At 54.3% G+C, this 25518-nt stretch overlaps 2 protein-coding genes and 1 long non-coding RNA gene across 6 annotated transcripts in view; 1 reads left to right on the top strand and 2 right to left on the bottom strand.

The window, feature by feature from the left end:
• Positions 1-25518, bottom strand: part of LOC308184367 — a 295002-nt gene that overhangs the window by 10461 nt on the left and 259023 nt on the right. The window lies entirely within an intron of this gene.
• Positions 3366-25518, top strand: part of LOC308184318 (antigen WC1.1-like) — a 146797-nt gene continuing 124644 nt past the window's right edge. Inside the window, exons 1-2 of the mRNA XM_080571356.1 lie at positions 3366-3504; positions 3586-4338. Coding sequence (XP_080427482.1) covers positions 3996-4338 — 343 coding nt within the window. The 5' untranslated portion in view covers positions 3366-3504; positions 3586-3995. The remainder of the gene's footprint in view (positions 3505-3585; positions 4339-25518) is intronic.
• Positions 17705-25518, bottom strand: part of LOC308184361 (olfactory receptor 14C36-like) — a 155969-nt gene continuing 148155 nt past the window's right edge. Inside the window, exon 3 of one of the 2 annotated variants that reach the window (XM_080571415.1) lies at positions 17705-21383. In XM_080571415.1, the coding sequence (XP_080427541.1) occupies positions 19819-20736 (918 nt within the window). In that variant the 5' untranslated portion in view covers positions 20737-21383 and the 3' untranslated portion in view covers positions 17705-19818. The remainder of the gene's footprint in view (positions 21384-25518) is intronic. The other variant, XM_080571416.1, reaches the window with a different exon arrangement.

The raw sequence follows: 25518 nt of genomic DNA, 5'->3' as shown, positions 1-25518 counted from the left end.
GCCCTGTTCTTTAATCTGTGCCTGTCTGGGTGGGAGAAGGTAATCCATGTCCCCAGCTCCCATGATTATGGCAGCCCATGTCTGGCTGCATTTCTAGACACTGTATCTTTGGGTACACTTTTGGGATCCCCTGTTCCCCAGCATCATGTCTCTGGAGCTGGAAGAGGCCCAGGTGGAAACAGAGGCCCTCAGTGATCTCCAGGGCACAGCCTACGTCTGGGATGCCCCAGAGGGGTTGTGTGCTGCTCCCTGCCCCTGGGATCTGGGGAAACCCTGACCCCAGGATGGCAGGTTGTGCCCCCCAGACAGAAGGTGACTGGGGCTTCTGCACCAAAGGTGGCAGAGAGGTGTCCTTCCTGGGGGGTCTGGCCAAGCTTAGAGGCTGGGCTGACAGTAGGGATGAGGAGGGGACGCAGGTCGGGGGGGAACCTTGTGATTGACTCGGTGCCCCCTGGACAGACTGGAAGCCCCAGGGGTTTTGGTGCATATTGGAGGTGCCTGGGGCAGGTGGGACAGGGGGAAGCATCAGTCAAGGAACATGGGGCTGTTCAGGGGGTGCTACGCTGGGGATGAACGGGAGCCCTGTGCAGGGCTGGGGGTGGTGTGTGGGTGGGCATGGGCAGGGAGCTACTGGGGTGGGAGGAGGTGCTGAGGGCTGTGGGGCAGTGAATGGTAGAGGAGGACTGGAGCTGGGCACCCCCAGCCCAGCGCACCCATGGGGACACCCCGCTGCCCCAGTGATAACCCATGGGAGCACAGCTCCCATTCTGGGGTCTGTAGCTATGCCTGATCCAGGGACAATCTCAGACCCTCAGTGTGGGGCTCGAAGCTCTCCTGACCGTTCCCCTGTTGGTGTTTGAAGGGGCTGCGGAGGTGAGGCTGGCGGATGGTGGCAGGCACTGTGCTGGGAGAGTGGAGGTGAAACACCAGGATCAGTGGGGGACCGTGTGCCATTACGACTGGGACATGTCCGATGCTGCAGTGGTTTGTAGGCAGCTGGGCTGTGGGGTTCCTCTTGAAGCTCCTCACAATGGACACTTTGGGCCAGGATCTGGCCCCATTTGGATGGTTGTTGTTCGATGTCATGGCAACGAGTCTGCCCTGTCTGACTGTAGTCACAAAGGACGTGGTGAATCCTACTGTTCTCACAATTTGGATGCTGGAGTGATATGTTCAGGTAAGGGCTCAATCCGTTCCCCTTATTTTGGGGATGGGACAGGGGAAAAGGGTAACAGTTCATGGGTCACGGCACTGATGAGCTTGATCTGTCACTGCTGTTGTCCCATGGCCCTGGGAAAAGCCCAGTGGAGCCCAGCCCAGACACCGAAACAGAGCCTTGTCCTTGAGCTGGAGCAGCCAACCCTGGGGAGGTGCCCGGGGCTGGGAGAGGAAAGCCCCCACCTTCCCCATTGTGCTGGCTGATTCCCATCTTCCTCCTCCCATTCGCCCAGGCCCTGTCTGGCAGGCTGGTCCCTATGCCAGGGGAATCTAGAGCAACTCCCCCAGCCACCAGCAGCCTCAGGGAAGGGCGTGCAATGGCCCAGGCCTTTTGGGTTGTACCCCCAGCAGATGAGAACCTCAGCCAAAGCAGGGGGGCTGTTCAGAGGGCAGGAGCACTGGGCTTGAGCAGAGGAGCAGTGTGGCAAGTGGCACCTTGTTCCTGTCCCAGGGTCACCCTACGAGAGCCAAACCCCAGGGACACAGACTCTCCAGGCTGTGCTGACCCACTGCCCAGCGTCTCCTGCCTGCCCTGTGCCCCAGGGGCTGTGCCAGCACCTCCTGGCTCTCCTCGGTGCCTGCCCTCACACCAGGAGCTCATGTCAGCCCAGGGCTGCTCTCTGCCTGCTCTCCTGCCCTCTGCCCAGCTGGTGGCTGGGGACGTGCATACCTGACACCACACTCTGTCCCTGCCTGAGGACCCCCTTTACCTGCTCCCCAGATGTGCCCCATCTAACAGCAGCTCCCCAAGAGCCCCAGCAGCCCCTGGGAACAGGGGGCTTTTCTGGCAGCTCCAAGGGGTTCCTCAGCCTGTCCTGAGCCCAGTGAGGTATAGCAGGCTGCAGCAGCCCCCAGTGCCTGTTTGTGCCATCAGCACCCACTGAGAGCTATTGGGATGGCCGAGGGGCTCTGCATGTGGCCACCTTAGGGATGAGGTGGGAGGTGGGCATGGAAGTGCCAGAGGGCTCTGGGAACTCACAGGTCTCCTTGGTTGCTCCAGGATTTGTCCAGCTGGTCGGAGGGAACAGCCCCTGCTCAGGAAGTGTGGAGGTCTACGACAGGGACCAGTGGAAAGCTGTCTGTGACTCCCACTTTGGTGCCAAAGCTGCCTAGGTGGTCTGCAGGGAGCTGCAGTGTGGCACAGCCCTGTCCGTGCACGGGGCAGCTCACGTGGGAGAAGGGGCCGGTCCTGTCTGGGACAGAGAGCTGCAGTGTGTGGGGAATGAATCCACCATTCTCTTCTGCCCCTGGGTAGCCCCCAGGGACCAGCCCTGCACCCACGGCAATGGCACTCATGTCACCTGTACACGTAAGGACTCGGTGTGGGATGGTGCCCACGGGGACTGTGGTGGGGGCAGGAGAGCAGGGTGGGCACTGGGCTGTGCTGGGAGGGGGACAGGTGGGGTGAGGTGGTGGTCTGTAGCCCGAAAAGAGTGCTGCATGTGGAGAAAGGCATGTTGTCCCTTTGGCCTCTCCTGCAGCTCCTGTGGGAGCAAAAGCACAAATGTGGCCTCTCGCACCCTCCTTTGTCCCCAGAGTACACAAGGTTCAGGCTCATGAACGGCAGCACAGCGTGTGCGGGCAGGGTGGAGGTCGAGGTGCTGGGGACGTGGGGGACCCTCTGTGCCTCCCGCTGGGACCTCTCGGACGCCCACGTTCTCTGTCGGCACCTCGGCTGTGGCTTTGCTGAGTCCATTCCTGGAGGAGGGCATTTTGGGAGAGGAACCGGCCCCGTCTGGAGAGACTCGTTCCACTGTGATGGGACTGAAGCCCACCTGGGGCAGTGCCCAGTGACTGGCCTGGGGGCCTCGCAGTGCTCCCACGAGAACACTGCTGCTGTCATTTGCTCAGGTGAGTGCTGGGCAGTGCTGCAAAGTCCATTTACCCCTGGTGTGTGGCATGGCCACCCAGAGCTGGGGACCCCATGGCAGCGCCTGGCTGAATTTCTGCTCTCACCAGGCCTGGCTCGCCCCATGTCCCTGCGGCTGGTGGGCGGAGGGAGCCGGTGCGACGGGCGCGTGGAGGTCTTCCAGCACGGGACGTGGGGCAGAGTCCTGGATGAGCAGTGGGACATGCAGGAGGCCAGCGTGGTGTGCCGGCAGCTGCAGTGCGGAGAGGCAGAGGCAGCCTACACCCCTGTGAGGGCCGAGCGAGGGCTGGGCCCCGTGGGGCTGCACGGGGTGCGGTGCACAGGGCACGAGGCTAACCTGAGCCTCTGCAACACCTCCCTGCCCAAGAGCCCACCATCAGCAGGAATCATGGAGGACGTGGGGGCTGTGTGCCGGGGTGAGTGGTGCTGCACGTCCCCCAGGTGCGGGGCCAGGTGGGCAGCCAGCCCCTGATGGCCGGGGCTTCTCCCTGCTGCAGGGAGCCGGCGGGTCCGGCTGGCGGACGGGCCGGGCACTGTGCCGGGAGAGTGGAGATCTACTACCAGGGGCGCTGGGCACCGTCTGCGACGATGCCTGGGACCTGGCTGACACCACCGTCGTTTGCCGCCAACTGGGCTGCGGAGGGGCCGTGGAGGCAGCCGGCTCCGCTCGGTTCGGGGAGGGCTCCGGGCAGATCTGGCTGGACGGCGTCAACTGCTCCGGGGCCGATGCTGCTCTCTGGGACTGCCCTGCTGAGGCCTGGGGGCAGCACGACTGCGGGCACAAAGAGGACGTGGGAGTTGTCTGCTCAGGTCTGTGCTGGGAGTGGGGCTGGGAGCTGGGGCCTGGGAGGCTGGGGTGAGGGCAGAGCCAGTTAGGGCCAAGGCCATCAGTGGCTGACATCCAAGGATGTCCCTGGGGCCTTTCCTCCTTCCAGAGTTCATGGCCCTGAGGCTGGAGAACAGCGACAGCTGCTCCGGGCGCCTGCAGGTTTTCTACAACGGGACGTGGGGCAGCGTTTGCTCCAATTCGATGACTACTGAGACGGTGTCACTGGTGTGCAAGGAGCTGGGCTGTGGGGACAGAGGGCAGATGGAAACCTCCTCAGTCTATGCCAAGCTGTCTGGTACTGCGTGGCTGGATCATGTGGAGTGTGGGAAGAGCAACAGCTCCTTCTGGCAGTGTCCCTCTGCTCCCTGGCATCCGCAGTCGTGTTATGACCTCCGAGAAGAGACCCACATCACCTGCAATGGTAAATCTGATTCATCAAGGCACCAGGTCCTGCTCCCCACTGGGTATGGTCAAATGCAGAGAAGGAACCCAGAGGGGCTTTGACTTCCTGCATTAGATGCTGTTGCTGCTGGTGGCACAAAGGTGACTTCAGCTCTCAGAGCCACCCACTTTCACCAGCAGCAGTTAACATCCGGGTTGCCAGCAGCCCCTGGGGGATACAGAGGCATCTCCAGGCAAGGTCTCAGAGGAGACCATGCAGGGTTTTGCAGGAGTCCTCCATCCACGGACAGCCTCCTGCTGCTCTGTGAACCAGGGACCCTGTGGGGATGCGCACTCAGGTTCCCCTTCAGTGACGTTTGTGTCCCCTGCATGAACGGGGTTCTGCTGCTGCCCTGACCCAGGCAGCATGGGGACGTGTGAGCAGAGGTCAGCCCTGCTCTCTTCTGCACGACCCCCAAAGCAGTCCCTTCAGCCCAACTTCTCTTTCCTTTGGGACATGGACAGAAAGGCCACAGGTGGCTGCATGCCCCAACTCCACGAGGTGCACAGGTAGGGAGCTGCCCCTGCGTGTCCCCCCCTCACCTGGCAGGGCTGTCCCAGCTGTCCCGGTGCCATGGGAGGTCACTGCCTCCCCAGACAGGGAGAAGATCCGCATCGTGGGAGGTGAGGACGGCTGCTCGGGCAGAGTGGAGGTCTGGAACCGCGGCGCCTGGGGGACGCTGTGTGACAATGCCTGGGACATGCAGGATGCCCAGGTGGCATGCAGGCAGCTGGGCTGTGGCCCCGCGGTCTACGCCCTGGGCCAGGCTGCCTTTGGAGAGGGGACGGGCCCCATCTGGCTGATGGAGTGCAGGGGGACAGAGCTGTCTCTGCAGGACTGCTGGGCCCAGCCAGGGGACAGCAGTGCCTGCCAGCATAAGGCAGATGCGGCTGTGCATTGCTCAGGTGAGCAGTGGGGCTGGGAGACATTGCTGGGGGCTTGGCAAAGAGCAGGCTTGGGCGTCTCCCCTGCTGGAGCTTCCTCGCCACCAGCTCTGCCCATCCCAGAGGGGACAGCCCCTCTCTGCCTGGCCCTGCACCCTGGGGACATCCATGTCCCCAGTGCGGGCCCGAGCAAGGGTGTCCCTGCAGAGTGGGAGGCTGGTGGTGGGTGGGGAGCAGCCTCTGTGGGGCTGGATGTCCCCGCACATCCCCTGGGCTGCCTGCACATTCCTGTGAGCAGCCGAGAGCAGTGGTGCTGTGCCCTGTCCCTGCCACCCTGCCCAGCCCCGCAGGAGGGACAATTCAGGTGGCACATGTTGGGGGCCATCTGCCAGGGAGGCTGCCTAGTACCGCAGCCCCAGCCTCTCAGCCCGGCTCTCCTTCTCCTGCCCTGCAGCTGCACCCAGGACAGCAACGCCCCCCCCACAAGCAGGTAAGTTTTTCTTCCCCTGGGGCTGGGTCTGCCCATGGCCAGGCTGTGACCCACAGCCAAGGGAAGGGGCTCCCTGCTGGGCTGTGAGACTCCCAGGAAATCGAGGGATCTGGGGGAAGTCTGTGATGTACCCAGCAGGGTGGGAGCTGCCCCATCAGCCAGCCCTTTCCCCCCAGCACCTGCATCCCCTGCTGCCTTGTGTGGTCAGGAGTGGCATGTCCTGCCCCCAGCCTCTCCCTTGCCTGATGCTGCCCCTGCCATGTTCCTGCCCATGCAGTTCCCCCCAGGGGCCCTCTGACCACCACCAGTGAGAGACTCTCGGTGCCTGTCATCATCTGCATCATCCTGGGGGCCCTCCTCTGCCTGCTCCTGGCCCTCCTGGCTGGGCAGGTGCGAAGCGCCAGGGCTCGGCGCAGAGGTGGGTCCTTCCCCAGTGGTCCTGGGGGGGAGATACTTCCTGGAAGGGCTGGGTGTGCTGGGGGTGTTGGTGAGGGGCACAGAAACAGAGCTATGTGCTGCCTCCTGCCCCATGTGCTGCCCCACTGACTGACAGACCATGGGGCACTAGCAGCAAGGGGTGGAGAGAGCCCAGACCCTGCGGCATCAGTCCTGGGGTGAGAAGAGAAATGTGAGAGCTGGGCTGGGGGAGACGGGGAGGATGCACTGCTGGCAGTGCTCTGGGCAGCACTGGCAGGAGGAGCGTGGGGCAGCGGGGTCCATCAATGTGGTTCCAGCAACCCCCCAACAGGGCACGGGCTGTGCTATTGACGCGTGGGGCAGAGATGGAGCAGCTCCATGGGGAGGGGAAATGCAGGAGCTGGTGCAGGGTCTGCACTGGGACGTGACCCCGGGAACAAAGCGGCACAAATGCTGTCTCCAGAAGGATGGTGTTAGGTTGACGCTGCCCCAGACCATCTCCATGGGGATGCTGCCCTCCCCGGGGTTGTGGCTGCAGTGCCAACACAACACAGTGGGGCTGTGCTGTGGGGACAGCCCTGTGCTGGCCCAGGGAATGGGGCTGGGGGAGCCCAGTGGGGTCCTGTCCCTCTCTGCCCATCCCCAGACCAGCCCTGCCTCTGTCCCCAGGCTCCGGGAGAACTGGGGAGCCCTTCCCTGAGGCCGTGTATGAGGAGATCGCTTACAGCCTGACATGGGAGAAGCAGCCAAGGTTCAGTCTCTCAGGTGGGTGCAGGTTCCTGAGGGGGCATATCTGCAGGGCCCTTTCTCCCTGCCCCAGACAAGGGTTGTCCCCTGAAGCTCCTGCTCATGGTTCCTGAAATGGTTGGGCCGTGAGGTCTGTGGGAGAGCATCCAGGTGCTGGTCCCCACCGAGGAGCTTCGTCCCCACCAGCTCTGCCCATCCCAGAGGGGACAGCCCCCCTCTGCTTAGCCCTGCACCCAGGGCACAGCCAAGGGCTGAGTGAAGGGGCTGTCTTAGGGCAGGTCTGGGAGCCTCTCTGAAAAATGCCTCATGCCAAGGGAACTGGTCTCCTCCCCACGGTGCCCATCCACAGCAGTGCTGACCACAAGTCAGGGCAGAAGGGCTCATCCCAGAGCACCGCTGCAGCTCTCTGCAGGCTCCTCTTCAGAGGTGTCCCTGACCCAGCTGCAGCCCTACCCCAGGCACAGTGAGGAGGAGGATGGTCTGGAGCCACCCCAGGGATCAGAGCTGGGGTGGGGGGAGAAAGAGCTCCATCTCTCCTGCCTGCAGACCGACAGACAGCAGTGCCACTGAGTGCCATCATCAGAGCTGGAAGGACGAGGGCTCTGCTTTGGCTCTGACACCAGCAGCATGTCAGCCCTGTGACCCCGCACACTCTTCCATCCTCTGCTCTGCACAACATCCCTTCTCACTGCCACCACCTACTCTCGTTTCAGATGTCCCTGTCCTGCCCGGAGGTGACCCAGCAGATGGCTAGGATGATGCTGGGGAGGTGTCTGACCCTGGGGAGGATCCTGTCCCTGGGCAGGGGGACTGGGAAGTGCCCAGGATACCAGAGGAAGGAGATGGGCCCAGGGATGCAGCCACAGGTGAGAGGGCAATGCAGCGCTGCCGCTTCCAAGGTGACAACCCCAGGGCCAGACAGGTCCATGCTGTATCGAGAGCCTGATCACCCGACATGGAGAACCTGCCCTGGGATATTTCTGGGGGCCTGGAGAATGGGCTGAATGTCTCAGAGCTGGCGAGGAGGAGGAAGGTGATGTACAGCTCCGAGGGGCACCCTACAGACCCAACCACAGCAGCCTGCCTTGATGCTTACAGGGGGAAGCCTGCGCTCCCAGAGAAGTGCTGGGGACCCTGGAGCTGAGGGAGACACCTCGTCCCCTTTTCTGGGACGCATGGGCTATGACGACGCTGAAGAGGTGTCTCTGGCATGTCCCCACGAGGACACCCAGGATGTGACACTGGAGCCCCATGCACAAGGGTCCCAGAGCCCCAGACCAGCAGAGCCCAGCCCTGCCGAGCAGCTGGGTGCAGCCAGGAGGGAGGAGAGCTCAGTGCCACTGGGAGAGCTGTGAGCCCCAGGGAACGGTCTCCCTTTTCCAGCAGGTAGCAGACACACATGGGTATTTCCCCTCTTGGTATTCCTCTGTTTTTATGCTGTGTGTTGGCAAATGTTTATATTAAAACCCTCTGGGGGCTTTGCCCCAGATCCAGTGCTTCCTTGCCCAGGTGTCGGGGTGTCTCTCTGAGGTTAACCAATTGGAGTAGAGCTCAAAGCTGTAATCGTGGGGAACGGGCATGTCTTGGGACCAACGGGATAGGGGTCTGGCTGGGGGGATGCCAGAACCCCCAGTCCCTGGACAATATTCCTGCTGACGGAGACATTTCCATCCCGCCAGCCACAGGCAGTTTCCAGCAAAAGTGGCTCTGTGTGATGCCTCATGATGTACTCACTGGTAGCACCCATCTTCTACAGCCTTGGGCCCCCAAGGAGCCCAAGGATGCCTGCCCAGCACCCACAGACAGAGTAACCTCTCCTGCAGGATCTAAGTGGAGAGAAGGGTTGGACCCCTGGGCAGGAATTGGCACCCAAACTGCCCTCCCTGATCCTGCTGGTAGGTCCTCCCCAGCTCTTCCCCAGCAGACTCCTCTGCTGCAGGCTGAGAGATGCTTTTGGTAGTGGGGTGGTGGGCTGCAGGGGCTGCTGGATGGTCTGGAACATCTGTTTAATCCCTTTGGGTCAGCTGTCCTGGCTGTGTCAGGGACACCTTCCTCAAAATCATGTTGCTCAAAGCCCCATCCAGCCTGGCCTTGAAGGCTTCCAGGGATGGGGCACCATCCAACAACCTTTCTGGGCAACCTGCTCCAGTGCCGCACCACCCTCAGAGTAAATGATTTCTTCTGAATATCTAATTTCAATCTACCTTCTTTGAGTTTAAAGCCATTACCCCTTGTCCTATTACTACATCCTCTAATAAATTGCCTCTCCAGCTTTCCTTTAGGCCCCCTGTAGCTACTGGAAGGTTACTCTAAGTTCTTCCCAGGGCCTTCTGTTCTTAATTCCCCACTTCTCCCTCTTCATAGGAGAGATGCTCCAGCCCTCTTACCGTTTTTGTGGCCATCCTCCGGACTTTCTCCAACATGTTCATGTCTTTCTCATGTTGGGGGCCCCAGAGTTGAACACAGTATTTTAAGTGGGGTCTCACAAGTGCAGAAGAGAGCGTGAGAATCACCTCCCCTGACCTGCTGGCTATGCTTATTCTGATGCAGTCCAGGATTTTGCTTTCAGGGCTACAAGTGCATATTGCCTGTTCGTGTTGAGTTTTTCAAGCACCAACACCCCCAGGATCCTCTCCACGAGGCTGCTCTCACTCCCTTCTCCACCCAGCTTGTATTTATGCACAGGACTGCTTCAACCCATGTGTGGGACTTTACACTCAGCCTTGTTGAAGTTCATGGGTTTCACACAGGCCCACCTCTCAAGCCTGTCATGGCCCCTCTAGATGACACCCCTTCCCTCCAGCATGTCAACCTCACCACACTGCTTGCTGTCATCAGCAAATTTGCTGAGGGTGCACTTGATCCCACTGCCCATGTCACCAACAAAGATGTGAAATAGTGCCGGTCCCAGTACCAACCCCTGAAGAACACCTTTTGTAACTGATCTCCATTTGGACATTGGTCTGTTGACCACAACCCTTTGAGTGTGACCATCCAGACAATTCCTTATATCCACTGAGTGGACAACTGTCAGATCCATGTCTCTCCAGTTTAGAGACAGGAATGCCACATAGGATGTGTCAAATACTTTGCACAACTCAGGTAGATGGCGTCAGTTACTCTTCTCTTACCCACAAACAATGTAACCTTATTGCAGTAGGCCAACAGATTTGTCAGGCACGATCTGCCCTTAGTGAAGACATGTTAGCTGTCACCAATCACCTCTTTGTCATGTGCCTTAGCAGAGTTTCCAGAAGGATCTGTTCCATGATCTTGATGGGCTCAGAGGTGGGTCTGACTGGGCTAGAGTTCCCTGGGCCTACTTTTATTTCCTTTTAAAAAGTGGGGGTTATGTTCTCTGTTTTACAGTCAGTAGGAACTTCACCAGACAGCCACCACTTTTCAAATATTATGAGTAGTGTCTTTGCAACTTCATCTGCCAGTTCCCTCAAGACTCTGGGATTCATCTCACCTGGTCCCATGGACTTGTGCACCTTCAGATTCCTTAGATACTCCCGAACCTGATCTTCTGCAATAAGTGGTTCTTCTCTCTCCCAGTCCCTGCCTTTGCTTTCTGGGATTTGGATGGTGTGGCTAGAGCTCTTCCAGTGAAGACCGAGGCAAAGAAGTCATTGCGTACCTCAGTCTTCTCCATACCCTGGGTAACCAGGTCTCCTGTTTCCTTCTGGAGAGGGTCCATGTTTTCCCTAGTCTTCCTTTCATTACTGACATACTTATAGAAACCCTTCTTGTTGCCCTTGAACTTCCTGTCTAGATTCAATTCTACCAGGGCCTTAGCTTTCCTGATTTGATCCCTGGCAGCTCAGGCAATGTCCCTGTATTCTTCTCAGTTTACCTGTCCTTGTTTCCACTTTCTGCAGTCTTCTGTGGTGGTTTTACTCAGGTGGGCATCTGAGCTCCAGCACAGCTGCTCTATCACTCCCCCTCTTCAAAGGCAAAGGGGGAGAAAATATGATGAAACCGGCTCAAAGGTTGTGATAAGGACAGGGAGATCACTCAATAATTATCATCATGGGCAAAACAGACTCAGAGTAGGAAGATATTAAAATTTACTGTCTATTACTAACAAGCTAGAAAAATGAGAAACAAAGGAAAGAAACACAAAACATCTTCCCCCCATCCACCCTCTTTTATCTCCTCTGCTTAAGCGGCACAGAAGAATGGGGGAATGGGGCCTATGGTCAGTCTATAGCACTTCGTCTCCACCGCTCCTTCTCAGTCATTCTCTGCCCTTGCTCTAAAGTTGGGTCCCTCCCATGGGATGCTGTCCTTGTTGAACTGATCCTGAGTGGGCTTCCCACAGGAAGCAGCTCTTCAAGAACTGCTCCAGATATGGGTCCGTACCACAGGGTCCAGTCATCAGGAGCAAATTGCCCCAACCTGGGTCCCCCGTGGGCAGCAGCTCCTGCCAGGTCACCTGCTCCTGCATGGGCTCCTCTCCACAGGCTACAGCTCCGGCCTGGAATCTGCTCCAGTGGAAGTCTTCCACAGGCCGCAGCCTCCTTCAGTGCAGGTCCATCTGCTCGACCGTGGTCTCCTCCATAGGCTGCAGCATGGAGATCTGCTCCATCATGGTACATATGGAGCCCCAGGGGGACAACCTGCTCCACCACGGTCCTCGAGACAGGCTGCAAGAGAACTTCTGCAGAAGGGGGAGAACATCCTCCCCCTCCTTCTTTGCTGACCTTGGCCTCTGCAAGGCTCTTTCTCACTCCTCTCTCTCCCAGCTGCTGTTGAGCAGCAGGTTTTTTGTTTGTTTGTTTGTTTTGTTTTTGTTTGTTTGTTTGTTTGTTTTTCCCTTTCTTAAGTATGACCTCAGAAAGGAGCAAACAACATCACTTATTGTCTTGGCTCTGGACAGTGGCAAGCCCCTTATCTAACGTGGGACAGCTTCTGGCTTCTCCTCACAGAAGCCCCTCCTGAAGCCCCCCACTAAAAAAAAAACAACCTTGCCATGTAAACCCACTACACCTTCTTTTTTGTGTTTGAGTTTGGCCAGCTTCTCCTTGATCATCCATGCAGATCACCTGTCATTTTTGCCTGACTTCCTCTTTGCTGGGATGCATCACTCCTGAGCTTGGAGGAGGTGATCCTTGAAGAATAGCCAGCATTCCCGGACCCCTTTTCTCTCCAGGGCTTTGTCCGATGATACTCCACAAAACAGATCAATGAAGAGGCCATAATCTGTCCAGGGTTGGGAGCTTATTCTGAGCCCTCTGACCTGCCTGAGAGATGCTGGACTCCACCAGTTCATGGTCACTGCAGCCAAGGCTGCCCTTCAGCTTCACATTCCCCACCAGCTTCTCATTGCTGCTGAGAATGAGGTCCAGCATAGCACTGGGTACTTCAGAGTAAATGAAATCTATCCAAATGAACTCCAAATGAGCCGGGTCCAGCCAGACCAAGTATACTGGGTAAAATCTTGAGATGCAGCCAGAGGAGCACAGCTGGAGCTGGGACGTAGAAAGCTTCAGCTCATTTGAGACAGTGGGGCCTGTCTTGTTGGAGGCTGAGGGGAGCAGAGAAATCCGCATGTCCTTCCAGACACGATTCCTCTTTCCAGCATGGGAGGTGCACAGGGGCCTCTTCTGGTAGCCAAGGGCAGCAAGTGTCCATGACTCCTCCCGCATGTTGGACTTCCACTGCAGGAGAAGCATTTCTTCTGCCTCTGCCCTAGCTGGAAATGCAGAAGAGGGCAACCCAGTGGACACAGCTGTTTGTGCTTGTGCTGCTGAGGACAAGAGATATGCATCCCGGTCTACCTTAGGAGCCTCACACTGAAACATAGGTGCAAGGGGTCTATGTCCAAGTCCTATGTCCATGGACTCCTCATCCCGGTGGTGATGTTCAAGGAAGAGGAGCACTCTTTTGTCTTTACCCTGCAAGGCAGTGCACAGCAGCTGTCCCAGTTCATGTCTTTTCTACCTCCTGTAGCCACTGCCAATGGAGGACAGTCACCTTGAAGGACTATGTCATGCTCTTCTGATCCATGCAGAGGTTTCAGATACCCAGAAGTATCGGAAATAGCCCCAGAAACCAATATCCAGGTTAACCCATCCATTTTTATTCACAGACTGTCATCCACATCGTATTTCTCCTCCAGCCGGAGTTCACCCTTCCCACATCATTGTTTTGCCAAGGACCCCCCTGTACAGTGGGCTGCATCAGCTCAGTACTTTGGCAACTTGATTGTACACGTTTGTGGTGGTTTTACTCGGGTGAGCGGCCGAGCTCCACCACAACCGCTCACGCACTCCCCCTCCTCCTCAAAGAGGAATGGGGAGCAAATACGATGAAAAGGGCTCAAGGGTTGAGATAAGGACAGGGAGATCACGCAGTAATTATTGTGACGGTCAAAACAGACTCAGCATAGGGAGATAGTAAGATTTATTGTCTATTACTAACAAGCTAGAGAAGTGAGAAACAAAGGAAAGAAACCAAAAGCACCTTCCCCCCCATCCACTCTCTTCCACCTCCTCCCCCCGAGCAGCGAAGGGGAACGGGGGAATGGGGGTTATGGTCAGTCTATAGCACTTCTTCTCCGCTGCTCCTTCTCGGTCACTCTCGTCCCCTGTGCTGTGGGGTCCCTTCCACGGGATGCAGTCCTTGCTGAACTGATCCGGCGTGGGCTTCCCACAGGCAGCAGCTCTTCAAGAACTGCTCCAGGTATGAGTCCGTACCACGGGGTCCATCACTCAGGAGCAAATTGCTCCAACCTGGATCCCCCACGGTCAGCAGCTCCTGCCAGGTCACCTGCTCCTGCGTGGGCTCCTCTCCACGGGCAGCAGGTCCGGCCCAGAATCTGCTCTGGCAGGGGTCTTCCACAGGCCGCAGCCTCCTTCAGTGCAGGTCCACCTGCTCCACCGTGGTCTCCTCCACGGGCTGCAGGGTGGAACCCTGCTCCACCGTGGTAGTCCATGGACTGCAGGGGGACAGCCTGCTTCACCGTGGTCCTCACCACAGGCCACAGGGGACTTCTGCTCCGGCGCCTGGAACACCTCTCCCCCTCCTTCTTCACTGACCTTGGCGACTGCAAGGCTGTTCCTCACTCCTCTCACTCTCCCAGCTGCTGTGTGGCACAGCATTTTTTTTTTCGCTGTCTTAAATATGCTCTCACAGAGGCGCAAAACAACATCAGTTATTGGCTCAGCTCTGGTCAGCAGTGGGGCCCTTACCTAACATGGGGCGGCTTCTAGATCCTTCTCACAGAAGCCACCCCTATGGCCCCCTGCTACCAAAACCTTGCCACGTAAACCCACTGCAATGTTGCACCTGGGCCACGTCCGTGGTGAGTGAGGATGGACAGAAGTTCCTTTCCTCTTCTTGCCTCCCACAAGGCTGTCTCATCTGGAGAACATATCAGTTGATGAGCTAGTGCCTTCAGAAAAATTTGACTCTCCAGAAACCTTCAGAGAAGTATCCCCATCAGTCAAAGATTTCATGCAGCGAAGATCTGCATAGGTTGTGTTTGCTGGAATTTGGGATGCAGACAGTCTTATAATTGTGATCCCTGGTGAACTAAAGCAGCCCTGTGTTTCAATTCTCTTCTCCTGTGTTGAGGAAGGATGTAGGCAGCTGGCACTGAGCAAACCAGAATCTTTGTAAGGAAGCCTCAGAAACCTGGGGTACAAAAAGGATTAAAAGCTTTATTTAATCACCCATGGAGATTTTATTTCACTTAATTGCTTTGATTAAGGTACTCTTTCATGGTGCCAATTTATTCCTTCAATGTGAGAATGTTGTTTGATATGTTACACCAAGGGTATATGATACTCTTCAATATACTAGAAATATAGAGAAATTTGTTATATATATTCTTTAGAGGCCTTGACATGATAGCATGCAATATATATATAACTACAAACTTTTTAATAAACTTTTATAGCTATAATTTTTGTTGTTGTTTTTATACACATAAAGGATTTCATTTGTCATGTTCTGTTCTTTGATATTCCTCATCACACAAGGGAAGAGCTACTAATGTCATCTACCTGGACTTCTGTAAAGCCTTTGACGTGGTTTCCTGCGACATTCCTACCACTTCCCTGAGGAACGTGGTTTTGAAGGATTTACTGTTATTTGGACAAAAGATAGAAACATCCAACAAGTTGCAGTCAACAGCTTATGGTCCAAGTAGAAATCAGTAAGGAGTGTCTGTGTTGAGACCTATACATTAATATCTTCATTAACAAAGTGGAGAGTAAGTGTAAGTACGCCCTAAGCTAGCTTGCTGATGACACCAAGCTGAGTGGTGCAGTTGGTATGCCAGTGGGAGGGGATGTCATTCAGAAGAACCTGGAAAGATTGGAGAGGTGGGCCTGTGTCAACCTCCTGAAGTTCAACAAGGAGAAGTGCAAGGTGCTGCACGTGGGTCAGGGAAATAAAAACTATCATTATGGTTTGGGGGATGAATGGATTGAGAACAGCCGTGCTGAGAAGGACATGGGTGTATTGGTGTTTGAACACTTGGACGTGAGCTGGCAGGGTGCGCTTGAAGCCCAGAAAACCAAACATATCTTGGGCTGCATGAAAAGAAGAGGGAACAGCAGGTCGAGGCAGGTGATCCCCCCTCAACTCAGCTCTTGTGAGACCCCACCTGCCTTGCTGCATCCTGTTCTGGGGCCCCCCGTGCAAGAAAGACATAGACCTTTTAGAGTGGCTACAGTGGAGGGCAATGATCAGAGGGAAGAAATAGCTCTCCTACAAAAGAAAGCTGTGAGTGATGCAGTTGTTCAACCTGGAGAAGAGAAGGCTTCAGACAGACTTATTGATTCCTTTCAGTATTTCAAGGGAGCTTATGAGAATGACAGGGTTTGTATTTATTTATTTATTATTATTATTTTTTTAATCATGGCCCAGAGTGACAGGACAAGTTTGGAAAAGTCTGGTGTCAGGAGAAATGATGCAAGTCCTAGGGGATCAATGAGAGAAATGGTGTGAGGTTGGGAAGTGAGGAGCAAGGTTGTCTGTACAGTGTCAAACTTCTACCTGTCCAGACCTCCTTGAGAGACTCTTAGGGCTTTCTGTGTCTTAATAAGCCCCAAGGTGTAGTTGGTGACAATTTTATCACCTTCAGCTCCTGAGAGCAGACTGATGAAATCTCTCAGAAAACCCAAGTCAGAAGCCAAAGTCCAAAGTTCTTCAAAGCACTGATTGGTCCCACTGAGGGTATTACTAACAAAGCCCCATGGACTCCTTAGGGCAGGTAATTGGAGGCCATGATTACAGGTAGGCCAAGGCCCTGTGCAGGTGGTTCTGAGGCTAAGAAAATCTTGTGTTTGTTTCATATAGCAGAAAGGTGAAGTCCTGCTGCCAGGCCTGGGCAGAGAGCTCCTGTCCTCATATGGGGCTCTGGGCTCTTCCGCAGGCAGTGGGATGTGGGGTATGCAGTGCCAAGTGAAAGACAATGGTTTGATATCTGGCCTCCGTCACGAGGTGCAAAGAGGAGATGAGGCCCCAGTTGTACTGTCTTGTTACAGTACAATGTCTCCTCACTGGCCTTGGTGGCAGAGAGCTGCCGTAGCCAAAGGGACAAGACCTTTGTTTTCTTGGCTAACTCTCTCCTTGCCAGTGCCCTTGTCCATCTCCACCGCTGGCTGTCCTATGCTGTCCCACACCTGTCCCTGTATCCCTGCAGGCTGCAAACATCCATCTTGCTTTCCTACCTTGCTCTAAGCTTGGCATTTCCATAGCTTCATTGATATCTCTACCATCCCTAGTGTTTCTCTCACATGCTGTTTCCAACTAACAAGAAAAGCTCCATCATCTTTCAAACTATCCTTCACAGAGGCACGCTAAATCATCCTTCTTGTTTCCTGTCATCTGACTAGACAGAAAGAACTTCACCATGATCTTCCAAGCCATGTGTCCTTCCTGCTGGCCTTTCAGCTCTTCAGAAAGACACAACTAAGCCACACGCCTGCTATTCCCCAGTCATGTACTCAGGCACAAGACACTTGACAACCCACAGCCAAGGCTGTTACTGCGTGGGCCGTTCAGGTACTTGGGCAGAAGGCATCACACAAGCACCATGCCAGCCAGGTGCCTTCTGCTGGCCTGTGAGAGGTGCTGGAAGATGTGAGCCATCTCACATCTGCCTCACATCATGGGAGAAAAGCCCATCTGCCAGCCAGGAGGTGAGGGATGAACTGGCAGACACTTCAGAAAGATGGGACCTCCCAGTGCCTTGCCCAGCCATGCTCCTGCTGCTGGCCTATCAGCTCCAGAGGCAGAAGTTACCTCACAGTCCCCACCAAAACCACATCTTTCCTACTGGATTCAAAGTTTCTTATGCACAATCAACACCTTATAGGAACGTACCTACCGGGCAGCCTCCTTGACGCCCAATACCCACCAGATAAAAGCAGGTTTTTTTTTTTTTTTTTAATTGTTTTCATCCTACAAGGCCATGCATCTCCTGATGGCCTTTCAGCTTCTCTGATGGGCAGGAGAGAGCGTTCTGCAACCTCTATTTGGTAGTAGAGCAGAAATGACCTCAAAATAAATAATCATGCCATCTTCATGTCAGAGCGTTATCAGTTCCTTCTGCACTACTAAAATGACACACGCATACACCAGCCATGTGCCTGAAGGGGGCCTATCAGGCCCTCAGGCAGAAGTGCCCTGACACCCACCTGCACAGCCATGGGCCTCCTGCTGCCTCCTGAGATCCTGAGGCACAGCTGACCTCAGCAGAGCATCCCCAACCATCACCTCCTTGAGTCCTGTGACCTGACCAGATCCATGTCACCTCACCTGCCTCCTCCAAGACCAAGTGACTGCCGCAGGACCTCTCAAGCCCTTCTCAGCCTCATGGGGTCAAGCCACTTCAGTTTTGTGATAAGAGTGCAGGAACGAGGGATTTGAGGATTAGGAGTTCTTTTTGCATTCCATGTTTACAGATCAGACAGTGTCTTAGAGGGAGGCTTTTGTGTTCTGCTTTGGGTGGCCAGTCAGTGTTTAGTGTAAGGGCTAGATTTTTGGTTAGATTTTTTGTTTGTTTATTTGTTTTTATGGTGTATTACTGGGTGAGGGCTGGTGTTAAGGCTGGCAATCTAATGCTAGTGATTAAAGGCTAGGGATTAGTGAGAGTTAAGACTAACGGTTACAGGTAACATGTCTGGGGTTTGACTTCAAGGTAGGATTTGAGGATGGGGATTAGAGCAATGGAATCCTTCCAGGCTGAGGGATAGTATTTAGAGTAGCTGTAGGTTTTAAGGTTATTGGTTAGAAATATTAGCAGGACATAACATGAATATTTTCCCAGTGAGTGTTGCAGAAGCAGCAGCCTTACCTGAACCTCTCTCACCTCCTCCTAATCTTTTCTTTCTCTTAGCAAAGCCCCTCTTCTCTGTCCCAAATCTCTCACCGTTATTCACCCAGCTTCCCCCTGGCCTCCCCTAATGTGTCAGCCTGTTGGGGGCAGCTTTCTGATGGCCTTTATGACCTCAGAGGCTCTGCCTCCCTGCTGTTGGCCAGCCAGCTGCTGGGACAGAAGTGACCTCACAGCCAGCATCCACAGGGCTACAAGGAGCTGTTGTGCTTAGGAGTCCTCTTCCCAGCCCAAAAGCAGCAAATGGAGAAGTGAAGGAGTGGAGGTCAGTGGCAGTGTCTCTGCTGCTGCCATCTGCAAATTACCTCACCTCTGCACCTGCTCCTTGTGGAAGGGACACACAAGGCTCACTGAGTCAAACTTATTTCCAATGTCAGGAGATGTTTTGGGCTGATTCACTTGAGACAGTTTATGAAATTTCATCAGAGGTGTAATAACTACTTCAGAAGACTGTTTTCCCGATGCCTTGTGCTTTCCTTGGAGTTGTAGAGCTCTCCTTTGCCTGTTCCCAGCCAGATTTAGTACTTTATCTCTGGGTTGCTCCACCTTGGACATGCTCGTGCACTGTGGGTGGGCTCCATGCCCTGCTGACTCTCTGACACACACTGTCCCTGCCAAACCCCTGGCCTCTCCTGACAGTTCCTGCTTCCTTCCAGAAAGAAGCCCGCCTGCCATCAGCCCAGTTGCATGCTGTGGACACAGGCTGGTGAAGTCACGATATCCATGGGTGCAGGGTAACAGCAGACAATTCCAGAATCAACCCTCCTGAATCAACCCTGACTAAATCCTGATCCTGGGACTCTAATCTCATCCCCATGAGCCCACAGAGAAACAAGCAAAGCAAGGAGCCTCCTTTGAGTCCATCCATTTGAAATATCCATGAGAGCAGGTCTGGGAGAAGAGCTGTGCCTTCAGGCACTGCCCTCAGCACATCCCCTTTTATGCTGGAGATGCTGGTACGGAGCCAGCTGTGCTAGAGAAGTGCCCCTGGCCTGTCCCTGCCTGTGGACACAGGACTGCCCCACAGCAGCATGGTGAGCAAGCGACAAGAGCAATCAGTCCTCACAGCAACACAAGGACTCTGAAGGAGAACATAAGAAGTGAAACGGAGAGCAGCTCGGGAAAGACCAAGACCTGGGGCTCCCTGGCATTGCTGCTGTGCCAGGATTCTTTTTCCCTCCACCTCTGTATACAGCCAAGAGCCCCTGCAGCTCTACCACAGGTCTCTGAGGAAGAATCTCAGGCAAGCAAGTCACTGCAGGCGTCTTTCTTATATTTAAATACAAAGAGAGCCTGCTTCTTCATTTACACCAAGCTTCTGAGTCAAACAAAACAGAAAAACTTTTAAATAGAAGGGGATGAAGAAAAAACATACTTTGGAGAAAACACTACTGGAAGAAAATAAAGAAGAAATACACACACACCCCAAAAATAAAATAAAATAAAATAAAATAAAATAAAATAAAATAAAATAAAATAAAATAAAATAATAACAAAATCTGGACTTATAATGAGTTACATTATGATTAATATGCAGAAGATAATACTCAATTTATTTGTTCTGAAAATCATCCAGTCATCAATTTCCACACTGAATCTTTTAGCTCCTGATTCCTTATGCTGTAGATGAGGGGGTTCACTGATGGAGGTACCACCGAGTACAGAACTGCCAACAAAATATTCAGGGATGAGGAGGACATGGAGGGAGGCTTCAGGTAGGCAAATATGTCAGTGATGATGAACAGAGAGACCACGGCCAGGTGAGGGAGGCATGTGGAAAAGGCTTTGTGCCGTCCACGCTGTGAGGGGATCTTCAGCACGGCCCTGAAGATCTGCACGTAGGACACCACAAGGAAAACAAAACAGCCAGATGCTAAAACAGCACTAACCACAAGAAGCCCAGCTTCTCTGAGGTAGGCATCGGAGCAGGAGAGCTTGAGGATCTGGGGAATTTCACAGAAGAACTGGTCCAGGACATTGCCTTGGCAGAGGGGGAGGGAAAAGGTATTGGCAGTGTGCAGCACAGCATAGAGAAAAGTACTGCCCCAGACAGCTGCTGCCATGTTGACACAAGTTCTGCTGTCCATTACTGTCCCGTAGTGCAGGGGTTTGCAGATGGCAACGTAGCGGTCATAAGCCATGACGGTGAGAATATAAAACTCTGCTGCTACAAACATAACAAAGAAGAAGACCTGGGTAGTGCAACCTGCATAGGAGATGGTCCTGGTGTCCCAGAGGGAATTGGCCATGGCTTTGGGGACAATGGTTGAGATGGAGCCCAGGTCGAGGAGGGCGAGGTTGAGGAGGAAGAAGTACATGGGGGTGTGGAGGCGGTGGTCGCAGGCTACGGCTGTGAGGATGAGGCCGTTGCCCAGGAGGGCAGCCAGGTAGATGCCCAGGAAGAGCCCGAAGTGCAGGAGCTGCAGCTCGCGTGTGTCTGCGAATGGCAGGAGGAGGAACTCTGTGGGGAAGCTGCTGTTGGACATTTGCTGCCTCAGGGCATGGTTGGCTGTCCATGGTGGGAAAGACAGGGAAAAGTTAGAGAGACATCTCTGAGCTAAACCAATATGTATTCTGTTTTATCGAAACCTCCTCAACAAGACAGACTCCTACTTCCCTTTGAGGAAGATGTTCTTTTGCCTCGAGTTTCCCGTTTTACTTCCTAAGGGTACATAGGAACCAGAGAGATCTTCTCTGGGCTCATCCAGAATCAGTACTGCCCTAGACCAGCTGCTAAATACCACTGGGGATAGATCTCAGGTGCCCACTGGCCAGAGGCATCTGCCTATTTTGGGTGCTGAGCAGGACACCCAACAAACCTTCAGGAAAAAACGAATGTGTTGTTGGTGTTGTATGCAGGCTAAACAGCGTAGAGTAAAGAGCGTTTGAGTGTAATGGTCTAACAGCCTCAGTGACTGACACAACCTGACAACTCCATTAGCATTCCCCTGACTGCTATTCAGGGCAGGAAAGCGAAAGCAGAGACCCCAGATGGTGCCTTCCCTGCAGGTAATGCAGGAGTTGGCCTTCTCTGTCAAGAATCACACCCAGACTTATCTTGTGGGTGCTGTGGAGCTGTGAGCTGCCTACACCAGGCAGCAGCCTCTGGGCACCAGCAGGACCCTGCCCTGCCCTGCCCTGATGGGGAGGATCCTTCCACCACAGCTTCTCCCCACAGTGACCTGGGCAGCTCCCTGGGCAGGCTGAGTGCTGAGCCTGGCAGGCGGCAGAGGCCCTGCCCCGGCACACAGCCCCTGGGTCACAGCAGGGACCCTGCTCTGCACCACAGCCCTGGACACCCCTGCCTGCACCCCGGCTGCACAGCCTGCAGCTGACCCCATGAGAAGGAACCCTCATGTCCTGTCCCTCAGAAAGCTTTCGCAGATAATACCTGCTCTGGAGTTTGTCATTCTTCTGTTATCCAAAAAAACTCCAGAGTCCTGAGTCCTCCTGAAAGATCCCAGAGGCTGTGGGATTTGCCAGCAAATCTGGAGATGGCACCAGGAACAACAGGTGCGCTGCCCTGCAGCCAGAGACTTACCCTGTTCAGGGCTGGGAAGATTTCTCCCGCGGTGAGCTCTCAGCAGCCCCCCTCCACACTGCCTTTAACATCTCCCTCCCTTCTCTCAGCCGCCCTTGTCCCCTGCAGGCAGTGCCCCCAGCCCTGCTGCGCTGTGCAGAGGAGCTGCTCGTGGGCAGAGCTGTCTCTCTGCAGCACTGCCCGCTTTCCAGGAGATCCAATTGGGCCCGGGAACCCGGCCCAGCTCAGCAGCACAGGGAGCTCTTGACAAGTCCCTGGGCCTCCAGGGGAATGGACTTTGAAACAGACTGAAGCAATCACTGATTGTCCTTTTGTCAGCTACGGAGAGACACCTACTTCCAGTGTTATCTTTTCTCCTAGTTTAAAGAAAGAGTTCGTTATGAGAATCATCTTTTCCTGTGCTGTTAGAGAGGACCCCCACAAATTGCCAGGCAGGTGCATCCCATCTCTTCCAGGCACTTGTTATCCAGGGGAAGAAAGATTTCACAGCAACTGAAATCCTTCTGTCTACACCAACTGCATTACCAATTGTTGGCCTGCAGGCTCATACAGTCATGGATTCTCCTCATCTTTCTCCTGTTTTTCTGTTAAGACGACGGGGTGTGGGGTGGTGGGGATTGGGGGGTTGTCAGGGAGGTAGAGAAGGGGGAAGCAGACCTCACCAGTTACACTGATTAATGATCACAGAATCACAGAATCATCTAGGTTGGAAGAGACTTCCAAGATCACCTAGTCCAACCTATGACCTAACACTGACAAGTCCTCCACTAAACCATATCTCTAAGCTCTATATCTGAACATCTTCTAAAGACCTCCAGGGATGGTGAGTCAACCACTTCCCTGGGCAGCCCATTCCAATACCTAACAACCCTTTCAGTAAAGCAGTTCTTCCTAATATCCAACCTAAACCTCCCCTGGCACAGCTTTTGCCCATTCCCCCTCATCCTGTCACCAGGCACATGGGAGAATAGACCAACCCCCACCTCGCTACAGCCTCCTTTAAGGTATCTGTAGAGTGTGACAAGGTCGCCCCTGAGCCTCCTCTTCTCCAGACTGAACAATCCCAACTCCCTCAGCTGCTCTCGTAAGACTTGTTCTCCAGACCCGTCACCAGCTTTGTTTCCCTTCTCTGGACTCGCTCGAGCACTTCAATGTCCTTCTTGCAGCGAGGGGCCCAAAACTGAACACAGTACTCAAGGGGTGGCCTCACCAGAGCCAAGTACAGGGGGACAATCACTTCCCTAGTCCTGCTGGCCACACTGCTTCTGATACAGGCCAGGATGCTGTTGGCCTTCTTGGCCACCTGAGCACACTGCTGGCTCATATTCAGCTGACTACCAATACTCCCAGATTCTTCTCTGCCAGGCAGCTTTCCAACCATTCATCTCCCAGCCTGTAGCGCTGCTTGGGGTTGTTGTGCCTCAAGTGCAGGACCCAGAACTTGGCCTTTTTGAACTTCATACTGTTGGCCTCAGCCCATCGGTCCAGCCTATCCAGATCCTCCTGCAGAGCCTTCCTACCCTCGAGCAGATCAACACATGCACCTAACTTGGTGTCGTCTTCAAACTTACTGAGGGTGCACTCGATCCCCTCATCCAGATCATCAATAAAGATATTAAAGAGAACTGGCCTTAATACTGAGCCCTGGAGGACTCCACTAGTGACCGGCCTCCAACTGGATTTGACTCCATTCACCACGACTCTTTGGGCCCGGCTACCGAGCCAGTTTCTAACCCAACGAAGTATACACCAGTCCAAGCCAAGAACAGGCAGTTTCTTGAGGAGAATGCTGTGGGAAAGGGTGTCAAAAGCCTTACTGAAGTCAAGGTAGATCACATCCACAGCCTTTCCCTCATCCACTAAGCGCGTCACTTTGTCATAGAAGGAGATCAGGTTCGTCAAGCAGGACCTGCCTTTCATAAACCCATGCTGACTGGGCCTGATCGCCTGGTTGCCCTGCAAGTGCCACGTGATGACACTCTAGATAACCTGTTCCATGAGCTTCCCTGGCACTGAGGTCAAACTAACAGGTCTATATTTTCCCAGGTCTACCCTCCAGTCCTTCTTGTAGATGGGCATGACATTTGCTAGCCACCAGTCAACTGGGACCTCCCCTGATAGCCAGGACTGATGATAAAAGATTGAAAGCGGCTTGGCCAGCTCTTCCGCCACTTCTCTCAGCACCCTCGGGTGGATCCCATCCAGCCCCATCAACTTGTGTACATCTAAGTGCTGTAGCAGGTCACCAACCATTTCCTCGTGGATTGTGAGGGCCACATTCTGCTCCCCATCCCCTTCCACCAGCGCAGGGTACTGGGTATTCAGAGAACAACTGGTTTTGCTGCTAAAGACTGAGGCAAAAAAGGCATTAAGCACCTCAGCCTTTTCCTCATCTCTTGCCACTAAGTTTCCCCCTACATCCAGTAAAGGATGGAGATTCTCCTTAGTCCTCCTTTTTGTGTTTATGTATTTATAAAAACATTTTCTGTTGTCTTTAACAACAGTAGCCAGACTGAGCTCCAGATGAGCTTTGGCCTTTCTAATTTTGTCCCTACACATCCTTACAACATCCTTATAATCCTTGTGAGTGGCCTGCCCCCTTTTCCAAAGATCATAAACCCTCTTTTTTTCCCTAAGCTCTAGCCAGAGCTCTCTGATCAGCCAGGCCGGTCTTCTTCCACACCCTCTCGTCTCTGGGCATGTGGGGACAGTCTGCTCCTGAACCTTTAAGATTTCCTTCTTGAGGAGTGCCCAGCCTTGCTGGACTCCTCTGCCCTTCAGAACTGCCTCCCAAGGCACTCTGCCAACCAGCGTCCTGAACAGCTTGAAGTCTGCTCTCCGGAAGTCCAAGACAGCAGTTTTATTGGTCCCCCTCCTGACTTCGCCAAGAATAGAGAATTCTACCATTTCGTGATCACTCTGCCCAAGACAGCTCCCACCCACCACATCTCCCACCAGTCCTTCTCTGTTTGTGAACAGAAGGTCTAGCTGGACACCTCCCCTGGTAGGCTCATTAACCAGCTGCATCAGGAAGCTATCTTCCACGCTCTCCAGAAACCTCCTAGACTGTTTCCTCTGAGCTGTATTGCATGTCCAGGATACGTCTGGGAAGTCCCCCATGAGGGCAAGAGCCGACAATTTTGCAACTTTTGCCGGCTGCCTGTAGAACTACTCATCCGTCTCCTCATCCTGGTTCGGCGGTCTGTAACAGACCCCCACCTGGATGCTTGCTTTGTTGGCCTTCCCACTGATCCTATCCCATAGGGACTCAACCTTACCATTCCCAGACTCAGTCTCAAGTTCCACAACGTCAAAACACTCTCTAATACAGAGAACCACAGCACCACCCCTTTTGTGCTGGCTGTCCTTTCTGAAGAGCCTATAGCCAGTCATTGCAGCACTCCAGTCGTGGAAGTGGTCCCAACATGATTCAGTGACAGCAACCAACTCAGACCTAGCCTGGTGCACAATGGCTTCCAGCTCCTCCTGTTTGTTGCCCATGCTGTGCGCATTAGTGTAGATGCACTTCAGCTGGGCCATTGCTTTCTCCCCCAGCCCAGACATTGTTCTCTCTGACACACCTCTAATGATTCTTATTCCCTCCCTGTCTCCCTTCCTACCTAGTTTAAAGCCCTCTCAATGAGCCCTGCCAGCTCCTGCACTAGTGTCTGTTTTCCCCTTCGAGACAGGTGGGACCCATCTGCAGTTAGTGGGCCAGGTGCCGAGT

This window comes from Anser brachyrhynchus, assembly GCF_964034855.1.
Source record: "Anser brachyrhynchus genome assembly, chromosome: 31".
Lineage (NCBI taxonomy): Eukaryota > Metazoa > Chordata > Aves > Anseriformes > Anatidae > Anser > Anser brachyrhynchus.
Note: the sequence above shows the minus strand (reverse complement) of the source record. Positions and strands in the feature narration are given on the sequence as shown.